General features: G+C 41.8%; 2 protein-coding genes across 2 annotated transcripts in view; both read left to right on the top strand.

The window, feature by feature from the left end:
- NWD2 (NACHT and WD repeat domain containing 2) overlaps positions 1-14,627 on the top strand; it is a 208,272-nt gene extending 193,645 nt beyond the window's left edge. The window contains exons 6-7 of the mRNA XM_011949136.1: positions 3,997-4,586; positions 8,467-14,627. Of these exons, the coding sequence (XP_011804526.1) occupies positions 3,997-4,586; positions 8,467-12,399 (4,523 nt within the window). The 3' untranslated portion in view covers positions 12,400-14,627. The remainder of the gene's footprint in view (positions 1-3,996; positions 4,587-8,466) is intronic.
- A 3,941-nt stretch (positions 14,628-18,568) lies between these two features.
- Positions 18,569-18,990, top strand: part of LOC105516794 (chromosome unknown open reading frame, human C4orf19) — a 131,779-nt gene continuing 131,357 nt past the window's right edge. Inside the window, exon 1 of the mRNA XM_011949133.1 lies at positions 18,569-18,939. The gene's annotated coding sequence lies outside the window, so the exon portion shown is untranslated. The remainder of the gene's footprint in view (positions 18,940-18,990) is intronic.

The following is an 18,990-nucleotide window of genomic DNA, read 5'->3' as shown; positions in this document are numbered from 1 at the left end:
AGATGGCGGGCGCCTGTAGTCCCAGCTTCTCGGGAGGCTGAGGCAGGAGAATGGCGTAAACCCAGGAGGCGGAGCTTGCAGTGAGCTGAGATCGGGCCACTGCACTCCAGCCCGGGCGACAGAGCAAGACTCCGTCTCAACAAAAAAAAAAAAAAAAGAAAGTTGATAGTGAAAATTTATAAAGGGAAAAATTATAATAGCTACTTCTTCAGATTGGTGTTGGAATGGTGCAGCAAAGCTTTCGTGAAAACCTAAAAGGCACTCGGTAATCATTCTCACTGAATACATGTGTGTGAAGCTCAGAGACGATACAAATCGTTTTGACAAATTTAAAAATTAGGGTTTATTTAAAGTCTTCCTGAAAATACCACAATCATCAGGAATAAGTACTATATTTAAATATATAGATTAGTGTTTATCCTTGTTCCTTTGGAAACTTTAGATCCATCTTTGAGGCTCAGGCTCTCCACCTTAAAGACAGAACACCCCTGTTCCTTCAAGAGCTCTCTTAGTAAAAAGTACCTAGAGTGAAGCTTTCCTATTATTTATGTAAAAGACACCAGTTTGGGGGAGTTATCCTCTTATTTACAATCACACAGCTCCAATGTTTCCTTATTTCACTGGCAAACACTTGTCCTAGCTTTCCCCATAGTGAAGAACTCTGTCCACATGGATAGCCATGTGAAGATGAGAAATTTCACATGAGCTACTGCAAGTGGGCTGTTTCCTGCTTGGGGTTATATCTCCTGAATATATACATGCTCATGACAATGTTGTTTATTTTACGTTCAAACTCCTTTTAAGATCATATCTGCTCAATCAAAATTGCTGACGTGCCAACTCTTTCAAATGGATATAGTATACATTATATTTTTAGAAACCTTGAAATAATACTGGATAGAACCTGTTAAAGGTGTATTATGTATGTTTGAATGTAATTTTTCACGCTTCTTGTTTCACCTTTTAAAACAACAGGAGAGGAAGAGAAATAAATTAAGACTCTAAAATGGTGCCCTTCTGAGAACATGAAAACGCAGTGGCCTTGGGAATCGTACAGAAATCCATTTCTCATGGGTAATAGTTACCAGGACTGGAAACCTATTTCTACCGTGACCTTCAGTGGGTACTATCACTGGTTAAATTTCAGGACATTAAGGAACATGCAAAAACAGAAAATAAATATAACATTCCAAAAATGCCCTAAAATTCTCAAATTGATAATATTTACAGATAGGCATCAGAAATTATGAATAAAAGTCCCCTAAAATCATAAGCATGCACTTTGCCTCTAAAAATAACTCTGTAGAGTCGCCTTGGTATCATAGCTCTCATTTATTTAGGTATATTTAAGTCTATACCATACCAGGCATTCTGTGTACAGCATTTTTCCCCCCTGAGCCAAGCTTAGATGGGCTCTGCCAGATTGGTTTTTCTGTATTTCTTTTTTTGCTCCATTTATGATCAACACTTCTGCTTGATACGCTCTTTCCATAAATGTGATAACAACGTCAAGTTAGAGTTGAGTTGTTTCCTGGGAGTCAAAGGTGGCAGAGCATCTCTCTGATTATAATGCATTATATATAGATACTACAGCTTGACCGCTTCCTTTCTCTTCATGATGCTCTCAGAATGTAGCAAGCTGCTAATCCAACCTGCTAGCATTTTACACAGATGACTAGAAAAGAGATGGATCCAAGGTTGCTAGTAGCTCATCATGTCCAGATTGCTGGCATCTTCCCTTATCTACTTTATAGCAAGTTCTTACTCTTCCTTAAAAAGGATAGTAGACATATGTTTATAAGCTCCTTTAACTGGCTTCCTTAACCAGCATGCTCAATTAAAACCCTTTCTAAAATGTACCGATGCTCATGATACAGCTTACTAGACACCGGCAGCTACGAAAATATCTTTTTCGGCCGGGCGCGGTGGCTCAAGCTTGTAATCCCAGCACTTTGGGAGGCCGAGACGGGCGGATCACGAGGTCAGGAGATCGAGACCATCCTGGCTAACCCGGTGAAACCCCGTCTCTACTAAAAAATACAAAAATCTAGCCGGGCGAGGTGGCGGGCGCCTGTAGTCCCAACTTGGGAGGCTGAGGCAGGAGAATGGCGTAAACGCGGGAGGAGGAGCTTGCAGTGAGCTGAGATGGAGCCACTGCACTCCAGCCTGGGCGACAGAGCGAGACTCCGTCTCAAAAAAGAAAGAAAGAAAGAAAGAAAATATCTTTTTCATTTGAGTTGAAAATTTCCATTGAAAGGTTGTCATTACTGAAAAAATATTATCACAAGAGTCCCACTGAAAGGCATCATTTTAAAATAAAATTCTCACCCTTCTTAATAGTTACATTATATAATATATGTATATATTCTAGATTTTGCTTGACATTGGAGTTACGGCCAGCATATAATTTTTTTCAATTTATGGCCAGACCAGCCCTGTGTATTCAGAGACTCCCTGACAGAAATTTCACAATCTGAGATCAAAGCACTTGCAGATTCTGTGTCTGATGAGGGTCAACTTCCCACTCCATGTGGCTTTCTTCTTGCTGTGTCCTCATAGGGCAGGAGAGTCAAGGGAGCTCTCTGAGATCTCTTTTATATATGAACATGACTCATTCATAAAGGCTCTGCCCTCATAAACGAATCACCCAAACACCTCACCTCCTAATGCTATCACACTGGGGATTAGGTTTCAACATATAAATTTCTGGGAGACATAAACATTCAGTTTATAGCACTCCATAATGGATTATTTTTCTCAATGTTCTGTTTTCTCTCACCATTGTATCCTAAGCAGCTGTCATCACGCCTGTAATATAAAAAGTGTTCAATGAAGAGCAATTAGATGAAGGAAAGGGATGGGGAAGGAGGAAGAAAGGAAGAGCAGCCAATTTTAAGACTGCTTGCTTTGTAATTCATTTCCATTAGCTTATTTTACACATTTTTTACACATTTTACTACTGATCCAGTTTAATTTTTTCTTATGGGGACACAAATTATTATAATGTATATTTACTTATGTGCAAGTATATGTATTATAAGCCATAATATGTTATATTTTAGAAGAAATGAAATTATATACTAAGTCACTTTTTTTGTATTTGTTCCGATGGATATTATAACAGTGACATAGATCACCCAGATTACTCAGTCACCAGAATATGATTATATTTTGCCTTAAAATGTGCTTTTGGGCTGGGCGCGGTGGCTCATGCCTGTAATCCCAGCACTTTGGGAAACCGAGGCAGGTGGATCACGAGGTCAAGAGATCGAGACCACCCTGGCTAACACAGTGAAACCCCGTCTCTACTAAAAATACAAGAAATTAGCCGGGCTTGATGGCAGGCTCCCATAGTCCCAGCTACTCACGAGGCTGAGGCAGGAGAATGGTGTGAACCTGCGAGGCAGAGTTTGCAGTGAGCCGAGATCACGCCACTGCACTCCAGCTGGGCGACAGAGCGAGATTCCGTCTCAAAAAAAAAGTGTGCTTTTGTATTGATATTTGATCATATCTGACTAGGACTCAACACACCTCAAACAAAACGGTGAGGTCACTTCGTTAAGGAAAGGCTGACAAGGAACGGTTAACTAGCTACATCCTTCAGCCTCCTCCTCTTTCTTTCCTGGCCCAAATGGGTCCCTGCTGTTCCCTCTTAGAACCTCTGAAGTCTGAGAGGAAAACTGCGCAGCAATTAGAAATAGTGGATGTTAGAAATATCCACTATAAATTTGATATGCTTTCTTTATTATGCTTATGTCCAATCTCTTCCTAAACTTGGGAAGAAAATTAGATAATTTTATGTAAAACCTGTTCTCCTGGGTTGCTGGCTGATAAGGAAAAGACAAATAAGAAATCGGGAAATTATTTTAAAGATTACTTCGCTATAAACCATAAGCAAAATAATTTACCACTAATGACTAAGCATTGACTATTGAGAATGTGGGTGTGTTGCTCCTTTGTTCTAAGCAATAAACTCCTTGTTATATTTTCTTTCAGCTATAGAGGATGAGTTTGACTTTGCTCTGGGAAAACAAACTCCAGCATTTCTAAAGAAGTGTGTTTGCTACATTAGGAAAATTGCTAACATTGAGCGCTTTGTGAAAATCCCAGGGATGGGAAAATACATGGATATAACTGGAACAGAACCGAGGATTATTCGGGACCCAGAAGCCCAAGAGAAGCTGATAAAACTCAGGGATGAATTTATTCCTACTATTGTTGCATCATCTAATCTGAGAGTATACACATCTGTTACTCATTGTGACATGAAACTAGGCTACTCCCAAGAAATAGAAAATCATTACATCGAAGGACTTGGTAAACAATTTTATGAGGACATGATTGATATAATTCAGGCAACGGTACAACAGAATTTTGACACTGAAACTGATACACTCTATGACGAAATCCTTCAACATTCATCATTATGTAAAACATACGCCTCCTTCTATGAGTACAAATGTGACTCTCTAAACATAGTGCATAACTACATTCTTCCAAGCAAAACTGGACACATCAACCCTCTTATTATATATGGTGGGCCATGCACTGGGAAGACCCTTCTGCTAGCTGAAGTAGCAAAGAAGGTAAAAGCCTATTGTTTCCCATGTATATTTGTAAAAACTTGTACTTTTGGAAAATGGTAAATTAATCAATTCATTTCTACTTTCTGCATTTCCTATGTGAATTAGAGTTGGTCTTTTAGGAGTGAATACTTCAGTGCTTTTTTGCTGGTGTAACAGTTATATTGAGAGAGCAAAACTCATGGAATACAACTGGAAAGCAAGTTTATTTTTTTCTTTCACTGTTCAGAATCATGTTGTGGGCTAGTTCCCGCCTGTCACCCCGTTTGAATGAAAACCCAGGCCACTCTCAATAATTGTTCTCACCCCTCTCAGACAAAGACAAGCCCTCTGGCCACTCCTGTCTGCTAAATCAGTCTCAGTTCAGTAATGAGTATGTACAGTCTAAGGTAAAAATGAAAACATCAGTCTACACTTTTCTTCCCCATCTGGGGCCTCTCATAAACAAGGCACCTGCAATGGGAAATGGGGATCTTCTTTCTTTTTCCATGTGGCACTTCTTTCTCTTCTTTCCTAATCCCAATGACATTTATGACTCCTATAAAGTTACAGTTTAGGGTATATAGGAAAGGTAAGGTGGCCAGAAAGTTCTTACATAACCAGTACTGTTCTGAACTGGGCTGTGAACTCTCTGTTCTTAGCACATGTTTAAAGCTGCCTCCCATCTCTTTGGAGGCCTTTTCATGGCTTCCTGGAGGTCCTTCCCCTCCCGTACCTCTGCCCTGTCTTCCCTGAGCATCTCTTACCTACAGTGGCCTAGATACAAGGGAATGCATCTTTTTTCTAGCTGGTTACTTCCTCAGCTCCTAGACATCCAGCAATGTGCTTCCAGTACCTTTCTGCTAAGATCCTCTCTACAGCTCAGCACACTCCTTAGATAGGACCTGGGAAAAACAAAACAAACAGAAATGCTTGTCCGCTCATTGCAGCCTGCTGTCCACATGTAGCACATGGTAAACACTCAGGTATTGTGTTGCTCTGAGGAACCCTAGACCTCCAGGCCAGTCCCAGCCCTGCAGCTCTGTCTCACTTCTCCATCACAGCAGCTAGGCAGCCTCAGTCACTCAGCCTTCATGGTTTCCAGATGTCACTAGGTACCAGATGCCTGTATCCCCAAGCTATAGGGGCCATTCCATAGGTGGTCCACTAAAGTCCCTTCCTCTTGGCTAGAAGTCAAGGACAGGCATCTCTCTGACCTCCTTTGAGGGAGGGGGAGGTGAGAGAAACAACCCACAGCACCCTGATCCCCACCATTGTTCCCTGCCTCTCCAGGCTTCTTTTTCAGGCTAGCAGTTGGTAATCTATTAACAGTAGCAAAACTGGTTTTCAGAACCTCCCTTTCAAGTCCTGCATGATGGTCTGGAACCTCACTCTGGAATGTGGTATCTGCTGAGTTGGCTCTTCAGCCTAAACAGGATGAAACTAGTTCCATTATTTTTAACCTCCTCTTCCCTTAGTGTCAAAGTGTGATGGTTTATTTTATTATGGTGTTAATTCTGAAGCTCTGCGTTGTTCTTCCTATGGTGACTCTCTTAAGAACAGAACTTTCTTTAAGTTCATGAATATTCTCATAACCTGTCATGTGCTACATAATCTCAAATTGGTCCTCTTGAGGACAAGAACAGAGACAGTTGCACTGCACTGTGTGTGACGATTAGGTTCCAAAGTAAGCCCATAGGTGAAATCAGGTATATTCCACTTACCTTTGAAAAGTCCATAGGAAGTCTAATTTGCTTTTTCTTAATATATCAAGCCCAGCTGGGTTTTCTGCTTGTGTTAGAAGATACAGCTTTTTCTTTAATTAAGCACTAGATGAAGTAGCAGGTTTGTATTTAGGGTCCACATTGCATCACACAAATTGTGTATGCATATGTTTGTGTGCCTTTGAACCCGAATTTGTATCTTCAAACTTTAGAATTATTCCAAATAAGCAAGATAGTAACACCACGAGGGGCACATGAGAACTGAAACCAAATGAGTAAACATTCACATATGCCATTTGGTACTCACCCTAGGGCCCTTTTCTTTGTGGAGGAAAGGAGCATACAGGCAGTTGGAGGAAACAAATATTGTTCAATTTGACTAAGTCAAAGGTTCATGTGATGCGTCTCCACATGCTCTAGCACAAGAGGTCAAGACTTACGTGGGACGTGCTGATTCCCTGCACAGATAAGCAGTCCCAGAGAGGCAGAGTGTGGTAACTGTCCAGAGTTGGTCAGTTTAAGGAATGGCTTTCTGAGCTCTTGCTCTTCTGGATATTTTGTCCAATAGCCTGAGTCTATCTATTGACTATCCAGGAGTCGGGTCCTCCAAGAAACTGTGCCTCTTTTTACGTCCCCTGCCTGCGCCTCATTTACCTTTCTCCTGGGGAATGTCTGACTCACCGTCAACAACAACCTGTACTGTCCTGTGACCTCATGTCCCTTTGAGGATGCAGATAAATATCTCATTTTTATCTCATGTGTCACCCAGCATTTCCATGAGCATGAACTCGTGATGGTAGGGCTGCTCTCTACAGACATCACATGTTCAGCAACATGTGACTGGGAGGAGGATGCCTATAGCTATCATAAGCAATCAATGTAGAAACAAACAGGTGCTTTCAGATTTACCACCAAAGGATAGTTGTTGAATGACAAGATTATCTTCCTTGAAATCAGCTTCAAAGGTTGAGGCTCAACAACAGCAACAAAGGGTTTATTTTCCTTAATAGCGCCTTATAAAACTGTCCTCCATAAATCTTTCTAATCTTATTCATGCCTTAACCTGAACTACCTCTCTTGAGGAACCAAAGTTCACAAACTTCCCTCCTAATGTGTAAAATCACTCTGCCTTATCTAAGGCATATCCTTTGTAAATTCCAAGGATAACTGAAATACTTTATTTTCCTAAAAATACTCATTGGAGTATTTTATGCCTTGGGGGCATATTTCTTCTTATCCTGACCTTTCAAAACAGAAAGACTGAACTTAGTGAGTTCCTCACATATTTTATCCTTTAATGCCACAGAGTTTTTAAGAAATGAAAGAATAAAAAGTCAGGTATGACTTCTACTCAGGTTTTGTCTCTTGGTGACCATTTAACTCTGAGAAGTCATTTATCCAGCTTGGGCCTCAGTTTCCTCTCCTATTGAATGACACTGTAAACTCATCCACCCTTTAGAGAGACAATGTGAGGACTGATGGCTGCATGTATATAAAATCAACTATCTGTTACAAAGCACAACATTTAACAAATCTCTTTTAACCACCGTTATGTGGATTTTATAACAGATAAATAATAATCAAAATTATGATCCTATAACACCATAAAATTATCTCTAAATTGTAAAAGATTATATTCAGAGTAATTTCAGCACTGAATATTTTTATTGCTTTCTAATTAATTGGAAATTTGGTTAGCCGTATGTGACATTATATGCTCTTAATTAATGCATATGTTTAACTTAATATGCAAATCATTACTTAATCCATTCATTAAACACTTACAAAGGACCTACTGTGTGCCAACAGCTGCACCAGGAAATGGGTATTCATTCAGTGATACACAGCTGACCATACTAGATATTTATATTTATAATTCATAAAACACCTCTTATCTTTTGGAATACAAGCTGAATGTTACCTAATGAGTGAAAAATACTATTATCACTACTTTAGTACCCTCAGTAAGGGTAATCCTGAGGGTCTCATCTGTAGATTTTGGTACACAAGCTTCATGGCAGTTCTTCCGCCTTCCTAAAAGGTTTTTCCAGTTTTGGGTCCTAGGCTATTTTCTGCACAGTCGGGGTGACCAGAAGTCTGAGCTCTGGAGAGAGGCAATGTTATCACATATGACCATGTGAATACATATTACCATTCTAAACTCCACTTTTGTGTTTCAGGCTTATGGCTGGCTACATGAGGACACAGGACCAGAATCTGACCCAGTAGTCATCGTGAGATTTCTAGGAACGACAGACATGAGTTCTGACCTTAGGACTCTCCTTCTAAGTGTTTGTGAACAATTGGCAGTTAACTACCGGTGTCTGGTTCAAAGCTACCCTAAGAAGATCCATGACCTCTGTGACTTATTTATAAATCTTTTGAATGAGTCTTCACTGCAGAGACCTCTAGTCATAATATTCGATGCACTAGAGCACCTCTCAGAGAATGATGACGCCAGGAAGCTTTGGTGGCTCCCAGCTCACCTGCCTCGCTTTGTCCGGATAGTCCTTTCCACGCTGCCCAACAAACACGGGATCCTGCAGAAACTAAGGTGCCTTATCCATGAAGAAGACAACTATATCGAGCTGATTCCCCGAGACAGGAAGATGTGCAGCCAGGTTCTCAAACACCAGCTGCTGCGCGTCAAAAGGAAGGTCACATCAGGCCAGCAGATTTACGTGAACAATGCATTCTCCAAGTGCACACTGCCAATGTTTGTGAACCTGACCTTCAGGGAGGTGAGACACTGGAGATCTCACAAAGATGTCGATGAATCCTCCCTCTCTGTCACCGTTCATGAAAGTATAGAGCAGTTATTCTGGTCCTTGGAGAAGAAGTGTGGTCAGAAACTGGTCTCTAGGGCTCTTGGCTACATCACCATGGCCAAAATGGGTCTGAGTGAAATGGAATTGGAGGATGTGTTAGCCCTAGACAACAGTGTAATGAGTGAGCTCAATGAAAACACCAGACCCAGCAATCCCCTGAGAGTACCTTATTTGTACATTGCAAGGCTCAAGGAGGGTCTCAGTGGATACCTAATAGAAAGACATGTGAAAAATGTCACACTCCTAGTCTGGGCCAACAGACACCTGCATCTCATAGCCCAGAAGCTATATCTGCAGGATGACAATGACCTGCGTGAAATGCACACCATCCTAGCAGATTATTTTCTGGGGGTTTGGTCAGGGGGCAGGAGGAAAGCCTTCTGCCTCGAGGACCCCTACTTGAATGGCTGCCTTGACTTGGAGAGCAGAAGCTTGCTGGAGGAAGAAAAGCATTTCATGGAACAGGCTTCCTTTGACAGGCAGGCTCCAGACCAGCCCTGGGTTTTCCAGTGTAATCCCCTGGAACCTGACATCTTTTTCGTCAATCATCGGAAAATGTCTGAGCTTTTGTACCACTTGACGAGGTGTGGAAAAACCGATGACCTGCTTTATGGCATCATCATGAACTTCAGCTGGCTTTATACCATGATCAAAATTGGCCAGTTTGACAAAGTGCTTTCAGACATTGAGCTGGCTTACAACTACTCGCAAGAGAAGGAGCTGAAGTTCCTGGCCAGCACCCTCCGCAGCATCAAAAACAAGGTCATTGCATTTCCCGGCTCCCTTTCAGCAGAGCTTCAGCAAAGACTGCTGCCTGTTGTCAGCTCCCTGCCCAAACTTAGACATCTTCTTTTAGAGTGTGACAAAGACGGGCCCAAATATTGCTCCATTGTACCATTGCATTCATCCATGGATGTGACATACAGCCCAGAGCGTCTTCCCTTATCATCCAGTCACCTGCATGTCACAGAGATCCTGCCTACCTGTAACCCCAGCACTGTCCTCACAGCTTTAGAAAATGGTTCCATCAGCACCTGGGATGTAGAGACTCGACAGCTACTCAGGCAGATCACCACAGCCCAGTCTGTCATCCTGGGCATGAAACTCACCAGTGATGAAAAGTACCTTGTGGTGGCTACAACAAATAACACCTTGTTGATTTATGACAATGTCAATTCTTGTCTCCTGTCTGAAGTAGAAATCAAGGGGACTAAGCATGGAAGCAGCGCCACCTACATCAATGGATTTACACTGTCTGCCAACCACGCCCTTGCATGGCTCGAAGCCAGCAAAGACGTCACTGTCATCGATCTGCTGTACGGATGGCCACTTTACCAGTTCCACTGCTGGTATGAAGTGACGTGTGTCCAGTGCTCCCTGGATGGTCTCTATGCTTTCTGTGGCCAATACCTAAACACAACCACCATCTTTCATTTAGGGAGTGGAGAAAAGTTATGTACAGTGTCATCAGAATTTTCAGGTGGATTTGTGAAGTTTCTTCTTATATTGGACACGGCTCAGGAAATGGTCATGGTAGACAGTGAAGGAAGTCTTTCTGTTTGGAATACCGAGGACATTTCCAGCCCCCAGCTGACTGATGACTTTGATTGCCGAAGAGAAGACAGCGAGGTGGTCAGCATTGAGCTTTCAGAAGACCAAAGTGCAGTTCTGATCTGTAAAGCCCTCAGCATTGAGCTCTTAGATACTGGTCTGTGGAAAGTGGCTGAAAAGTTCAGAGCCAAGCACAACGAACGCTTTATATCTGCCGTGCTGTCTAAAAATGGAGATTGCATCATCGCCACCATGGAAAATACCTCAGCTGTGTTTTTTTGGAGGCGAGACACGGGACAGTGTATGGCAAGTTTGCGAGAAATCTCAGGTTCCATTGTTAAGTTAGTGAAATCCAGTCACCACAATATGCTACTGTCTTTATCAACCAGTGGTGTCCTTTCCATCTGGGATATAGATATAATCACAGCTATGTCCAACATAGATAAGACTGGAAAACCCATCCGAAGTCTGTTGTTGCCTGCTAGAGGGGAAATCATTTACTCCCTGGATGGATCCGATTGTGTTCATAAGTGGAACTTCAGCAGTGGCTTCATCGAAGCAGTGTTCAAGCATGAAGGAATAGTTGAACACTGTGTGTTAACATCCACTGGAGATGTAATGGTGACATCAGATGACAAAAGTAGCCAGTACGTCTGGCACACCAGCAGTGGTGAAAACCTTTTTCGAATTAACGGGCAGAGAATATCTCAGCTGCTGATTACACACAATGACCAATTTGTGGTCTCGCTCTGCGAGGAAAATGCCTCCAGGGTTTGGAGGCTTGCCACAGGCCACAGGGTCTGCAACATTCTGACCACTTTGCAGAATGCCTTTATTACCTCTGCAAATACCTTCGTGGTGGGAATGACTAAAAGCAAAGTGTTGGCAGTCAGTCTTTGGACAGGAAGTATCACCAAGAAATTCTGCTGTGAAGATGGGACCACCATCGTGAATTTTAAATTAATCCCTGACTGTCCTGATATCGTCGTGTTTATCACATCGGCCGAGACTGTGAACATCTGGAGTCTGACAGATGAAGTGATCTGTCGGCGCGTGCAACTTCCAAACAACTTCTTGAAAAATCTGGAGGATTTTGAAATTTCTCCCAATGGAAAGCTAGGCATTATATCCAGGGGAGATGAAAACATCAACGTGCTAGATTTACACAGTGGTAAATTGCGGGTGGTTCACGCCTCTGGGATCATCTGGCGGCAGAGGTTGTCTCGGGATGGTCGCTACCTGGTATACATTTGTTTCCGAAATGGGGAGGAGGAGGATGAAAATGGTGCGATATTCAGTTTAATTGTAATGAGACTGGCAGATGGCAAAAATATCGGTGCTTGTTCCCTTTACAAAACACCAACTTTCCTTGCACTCTCTCAGAGGCACCTGAACATCATTGTGGGCTTTGATGATGGGAGTATAGGGATATACACGGTAGTAGACCGTGTAGATGCTGCACTGAAAATCAAAATTGCCACTTCAAATAGCAGACAAATTTTCAACAATGCAACACACACCTCCAGGCCAAAGTGTAACAGTTATTGTTTTAAAATATCTGTGGATTGCTTATGGAGAGAGTCCACTGAGGTCTTTGCAAGAGACAGCCCCATCACAGTTAGCGACTCTACTGAGTCCAATGAAGCAACACCCTCTAAGAAACACAACTCTTGTTATGAGCGGGTGTGCTCGGCCCTAGAAGCCAGGGGCCACAGCTATGCCCCTGATAACTGACAAAATGTTTTCCAGCTAAGCAGAAATATGTGATCCACGTACAGAAGAAAAAAAAATGATAAACGATTCATTTCTTAAAAGACAGGAGCAATGCTGGAATTCCAGTGTTTTATTAAGATGTTCATGAAATGGACAAATAGGAGGTTGGTCTTGGATGCGGTCCTTTTGTCAAAGTGTATCCAGGAATGTCAGAATTTGTAGTAGTAGTATTTAAATGGTTACTTCATCTGAAAGGCAGAGGCTAAAAGTTTTTAAATTAGCTGTGTGGTGAGGCAGCATAATTCATCCCATTGGTTAAGATGAGAGAGGCTAGAGTTATATACAGATCATTTGGATGGGAATTAATTCTACAAAAATCAGCTGAAATCATGAAGACAAAGAGATGCTTGACTTCAAATGATTGTGTGATACGTAAACATAGCCTTAATCTCTCTTTACATTTTACAGTCCTGACAACTGTGTACACCTAGTCTGCAGCGAATGGTCTAAAGGTGCAAAATAATGTAACAAAAATACCTAAGTGTATTCCCAGTTTCCCAAGAGATATGACCTGAAATGTGAGACTGTGGACTGGACTGGGACAAGAACTAACTACCACTATCATAGGGCTACTGAACATGGAGAGTCAGTCTTTACTAAAATACAGTTGCAACAATTGCATGCAAGGGTTTCTGTATAACAGAATATATGATTTTTAAACTATTTACTGGGTTGCAAAAGAACACGTTTAATAAGAAACAACAATCTTTTCACATCTTTTTGAAATGCATATTTGTGCTGGTGTAAAGAAGAATTACAGGAAGGGCATTACAAATCTGGTCAAAACACCTGTCCATTTACATCATTGTACTAACAGAAGTCTGTACTATTTGGTCAGTTGTATGGAAGCATAAATAGTCCCTAAATTCCTGCAGTGAATAGGAAGCAAGCTTTCTCAACATGCCATCTCTGAGATACTGATGACGTTTGCCTTACTCACATTCCTTCTCTTTCCTGTGTAAAATCCAGATAGATGACCAAATACTCTGGGACAAACTGAATATGCCTGTCTTTGTGCTAAAATATTCCATAAATCTTAAGGGTGTCCAAAGGTTCTTTATTGTCCTTGTTTGTAATCACTTTCTCACGCCATCTGTATGCTTCTTTATCTGTTACTCTTTCTGATTGAGGACTCTTCTGAGCCTTTTATAGTCTTATCCATTTCAAAGCAGAAGCTGTGGAATGGTATTAAATATTTTTTAAAACTACTTCACCTGTTTGAAAGAAAACATTACATCTCAAAAGGTGAAGATGATTGTTCTTTCTTCCATATCCTCCTCACGGCATGTCCTTGGATAACTTTTCAAAAGGTATCCACGCTTTTGGTTTAGTTTAGTTTTCTTAGAAAGTGGAGAAGTAACAATTTACTAGAATAATGAACTAGGAACTGATTTGCTATAGGTCCAGCTCTGCCATAAATTCATTGTGTATTCCTAGACAGGCCTTTAACCTCATCAGTGTGTTGTTTTTGTGGAGTGCAAAATAAAGGTAGTGATAGTTTCTGCTGTAGCCCTCATAGGGACATTGGGAAGCAGTATAAGAAAAACTTCAGCAACATCATGATTATTGATGCTAATGGGGAAAATAAATTCATGTAACCCATAGAGAATCCAAGTCAACTGTATTTCCCTTTGGAAAGCAGTTTAACATGTAAGCTTTCAAAGATGTGATTCAGATAAAAATACCCAGCTCCGTAGTGAAAGACTTTTTTCAGTATGTTACTTCTGGTTTAGCTACTAGCCAGGGAGGTGGTAGCCCAGAGAAGGCAACCCACATACAGATCACCTGGAGTTGATTATATGCGTCTATGCTTTTGAGCTCTTTAGGCAACACATTCTCATTCCTGTCATTATCAGTTGAAACTCCATGCCACACATTTCTAAGAATTAAATGCCTAGATGGATTAAATGTAGTATGTGAATGTTCTACGTAAAAGCCAATAGAGTATACAAGTGACTTGAATGATTTTTTCCTAACTTGTTTGCAACTGATAGCTCATATTGAATGTTTTTATGTAAACTTTGTATCGTTGGGAAGAATTACCCAATCAGAGATTTATATTTTCATAAATGTTACATTTAGTTAAATTTTGTTACAGAGTTGTTACACTAGAAAATTATTTCAGTCTTCAAACAATATACAGTCTTGTGTATGTATTATTTGTATGAATAAAAGATAAACTACTTAGATTGGCGTGCTGTTTTTCTCCCCCATTTTCGGCAGATGTGATTAGAGACCTCCAGTAATTACAACTGTTCATGCTTACTGAGTGCTTACGTTGCACCAGGCACTGTTCTTGGAGCTTTGCATGTACTAAGCCATTTAATCTTCACAACAGCCCTGTGAAGCAGGTCCTGTTAGTATTCCAAATTTATAGGTAAGGAAACCTAGAAACAGGGGTCCAGGGAGAATAGCTGAACAAGATTTCAGTGCAGTCTCAGTGTCTTTTTCCTTAACTTTCTCAAGGTACATCAAAATAGAGCATTTAGTATTTAGTAGGCACTTAGAGACCAATAATGACCTACAAGATGTTTTCTAACTTGCAGGTGGGAGACTGGGCTAGCTCTGAAGATCACTGAAGGTTGCTGCAAACTCAGGTTTTTCAGGTATACAGAAATAGTTGATGAATTCATTAATAGAAGGATGGGGAGGAAGGAGAAGAAGGATGATGGCTGAAGAGTCATCTCTCTCATAAATTCCTTTTGGGTGAACAAGCAGGACCAAGGGAAGCCTTCCCACATGCCCTTTCTTCCATCTCTTGCCTCTTGGATCTGAGAATCCACACACGCACCAAAAAATATTTTTTACAAACAGAAACAGAGCAGTATTGGTGAGCTTAAGTGATAATACATAGGAAATATCTGAAATCTTGTATCTAGTTGTCATGAAATAATTGTCCTCAGGGAAACTTTAAGATGTTAAGAAAACGAGAAATTATTCTGGTTTATTGCCTACATCACATGGCTGAAACTAACAAGTTTAAAATTTACCACCACAGAAAATGATTCCATTCCTTACAAAGGGTAATGTCCTTTAGGTTAAAAAGGTTAAACCCCTCTCCTTTTAGTTCTCAAAGAAAATGTAGAGAAGTTAATAAATATTTGCAAAAAAGCACTTCAAATAAATAGAGTTTGTTTAAATATCTTCTTTCGTAGGGTCAAGAACACAACAGTCAACAATGTATGCTTTCTCTGCCCGAGGCATTATGCTATATCCTGGAATGATTTGAAAAGTCACACATGACTCCTGCCATCCAGAACCCTACAGTCTAGAAGAGACAGCTAAACCAGATGAGACTGATTTCAAAGCTAGTAAGAGTGAGAGCCAGGTGCTGAGGATACACTACAGAGGAGCAATTAACGCTACCTGAGAATCAAAAAGGTTGACCCAGAGGAAATAGAGCTGAGGCTAGAAGAATAATTAGGACTTACTTGTCAATGTCAGAGAGACATTTCAGGTAAAGGAAGCTGCATGAGCAAAAATGGGAGTTGAATCATATTTCAGGTGACTTCAAATGCTGTCAGGATTTTAGACTTTATTCAGTAGTCAATAGTGTTACTGAAAGCCAGGGACCCAGCCTAGGTCCAGTTGCTCGCTACACAGAAAGCCAATCACTAAGGCAATGAGTATTATCAGGGAAGAAGGCTTTATTATGGGTGATATCAGCCAGAGAGACAGGAGACAAGACTCAAATCTGAATCTCCCCTGGCTAAAGCTGGGGTTTATATGGGGGGAGAAAACAGGCAGGGCAAGGAAGAGGAGCTGCTCAATAGGCAGCAGGTGTCTAGCATCTCACTGTAACCTCCTATAGGAAAATAGGAATTAGGGAGAATTAAGGAAGAGAAATTGATTAACAGGCAGCAGGTTTAAATTGCTCAAGCTTCAGTGCTATGGGCATTTGGCTTGTTGGAAAAGTGTGCTGGTTTCAACAGGGAGCTGGGAAAAACAGTTGGGGGAAGGGCAGTTACTTTGTCAGATGGCTTTGAGATGGAAGAGACGAGAAGCTGGGAGACCAGCAAAGACCATGGCAATGATCTCAGTTAGAAAGTGTTAGAACCTGATCTTAGAACCTGCTTAGAGTAAGAGCAATGCAAGATTTATTTCAGGGCTTAATGGATAGAGGTGTTTGATGAAGGAGAGGGAAAACTCAAATAATTGCAGTTCCAGTTGAAACTGAGTAGATAGAATTACAAATGTAAAGTGCACAGGAGATGAAAGTGGGGGAAAATCATAAAATAAACTTGGACCTAGAGAGTTTAAGAGTAAGACACCATCTAGCCCATTAGAAATATGCTATCTATCCCATGGAGAAATCTCCACTCAGTTCTTTCTTCCTCAGGAGCCCATACTACAATGCCTAATATGGTGTGGGGAGTTTTTTGGGTTATAACATAAACTGATACTATAATTTTTTAAATGTTGTTTCTTTTTTAGAACTCTTTCACAAATTTGGAACCATGTTGATAAATCCACTCAAATAAACTAGCTTTCCTATCTTTCATGACTCATTGGCTGGGAACAATTTACATGTCAATGAAAATACGGGCACACCTAAAAACTGAAGTGAATCATGGTGTTTTCACCCTGGTGTGCATTAAGAAACCATAGGTTTTTCTTCCATATGTTTTACAAGGGCCCCCTCAGATTTCAATCTGGCATTCCAAGAGATCTGCAAGAAGTACAGATTACACATTGTATGGACACATGGAGGGTTCAGTTTCAGTGTATCAACATGACAAATTACAGAATACTGGTAATTTAGGGAATACAAATAAAAGCAGCACCTCTAGTTTTATAGAGTGCCAGCCCTTACTGGTTAACAGATGAGGGGAACTCTGCCAGCTACTTGTGCATATTCAGAGCAACAGTTCGCAAACTGGAGTAGGTACCACTTGCTAAAACACAGATTTCTTCACCCTCTCTCCCCAGCTATTTCTGAATCAATACATCTGGCGTGGGGCCCAGGAATCTGCATTTTTACTGCATTCTCTCAGATTATGCCGATGCTATTAGTCTAGGAACTGCACTTTAAAACCCAAGACAGGCTGGGTGCGGTGGCTTAGTTTGCAATCCCAGCACTTTGGGAGGCCGAGGCGGGCGGATTGCTTGAGCTCAGGAGTTCAAGACCAGCCTGGGCAAGTTAAGGAGAGCCCACCCCCACCCTAGTCTTCACACACACACAATAATAATAATAATAATAATACAAAAATTAGCTGAGCATGGTAGCATGCGCCTGTAGTCCCAGGCACTCCAGAGGCTGAGGTGAGAGGATCCCTTTATCCCTGGAAAAGGAGGTTGCAGTAAGCCAAGATCGTGCCTCACTCCAGCCTGCACAACAGCCAGACCCTGTCTCAATTAATAATAAATTAATTAATTAATTAAATGAAACTCAATACAAATACCAAAGCCTTTTTGGACAGATAATCTACCTGATAAATATATCAATATCCTGCAGACAATTAAGTGTCGACTATAAGTTGGACGTGAGTGCCGTTCATTGCTATAAAGGATGTAAACCACGTATAACTTCCTGCAAAAATCTACCACTTTACAGCGTGCAATCCCAGCACTGCAAAATTAGAAGGATTCAAAAAATTGAGTCTTCAAATTTTCAAAAGCCTGGTAAATATCATGTGAATGGGGCTGGAATCATTAAAGTAGATACATTGAAACCCCAAGGACACCACGTCCATCCTTAGATAACACTCTGTCCAGATGCCTCTGCAATATCCTGTTTTATTCTCTTGCTGGATGAGTTGAAGAGAAAAGAGGGTAAGCTAGGTGGCGCAGTTGCTTAACACATTTTTTTGGCAAGCCTAGCATTTGCTTTGGGGCACAGGTGAAAAGAATGTCCAGTCCTTAAGCAGAGTCAGTTCTCCACCCATCTTAGGTATACAGATTGCTAGCAGCCACGAATGTGGAGCTCAGTGGATTGGATGCAGTGTTGTGGCCAAGGTCATGAGACCTCAGGAAAAGAAAGGGATAGTGGGGGAGTGGGTGAGGAGGGGACCAGGAACCAGGAGTTCATTGAACTCCCACTGTGGCCTTTAGCGTGCAGGCGAGGGTGTGCAACTTCCCTGGTTTTTATCGTGGTGGTGGCGCCCCCGCTGTTTCTAGGTCCATGTAGCTCATACAGGGCTGGCCATGGAGCTCACAGCAGGTCTAGGCGGCGAATGCCAGAAATAAGGAGGAAACCGAAAAATGCAAGTTCGCGGGGTTTGGGAGTACACATCTACTTGCCAGGTGGTGCATTTGTTTATCCCCGTACTCCAGTCCCTTGGTCATAGGAAACTCCCTTCTCTCCAGCGCAACACTGGAGTAGGCATCACGGAGTTTCCAGGGATGGCAGGCGGTTGGCACGGTAGTTTGTGCTCGGACAACAACAAGCGCGTGGATTTTCTGCTTCAGTGTGCCCGGGACGGCAGCCCCGGCCCCGGGGATGTCGGACGTCGGACTCCAGGGGTTCGAGCCCTAGCCCCGCCGCATCCTCGGGGCGTGCAGGTAAAGGGTTACGCGTGTCGGGGAGGCTCACCCGCAGCCCGGGCCACGTGA

The sequence above is a fragment of the Colobus angolensis genome, unplaced genomic scaffold (assembly GCF_000951035.1).
Source record: "Colobus angolensis palliatus isolate OR3802 unplaced genomic scaffold, Cang.pa_1.0 Scaffold29, whole genome shotgun sequence".
NCBI classification, from domain to species: domain Eukaryota; kingdom Metazoa; phylum Chordata; class Mammalia; order Primates; family Cercopithecidae; genus Colobus; species Colobus angolensis.
This window is presented reverse-complemented; position numbering and strand designations above follow the sequence as displayed.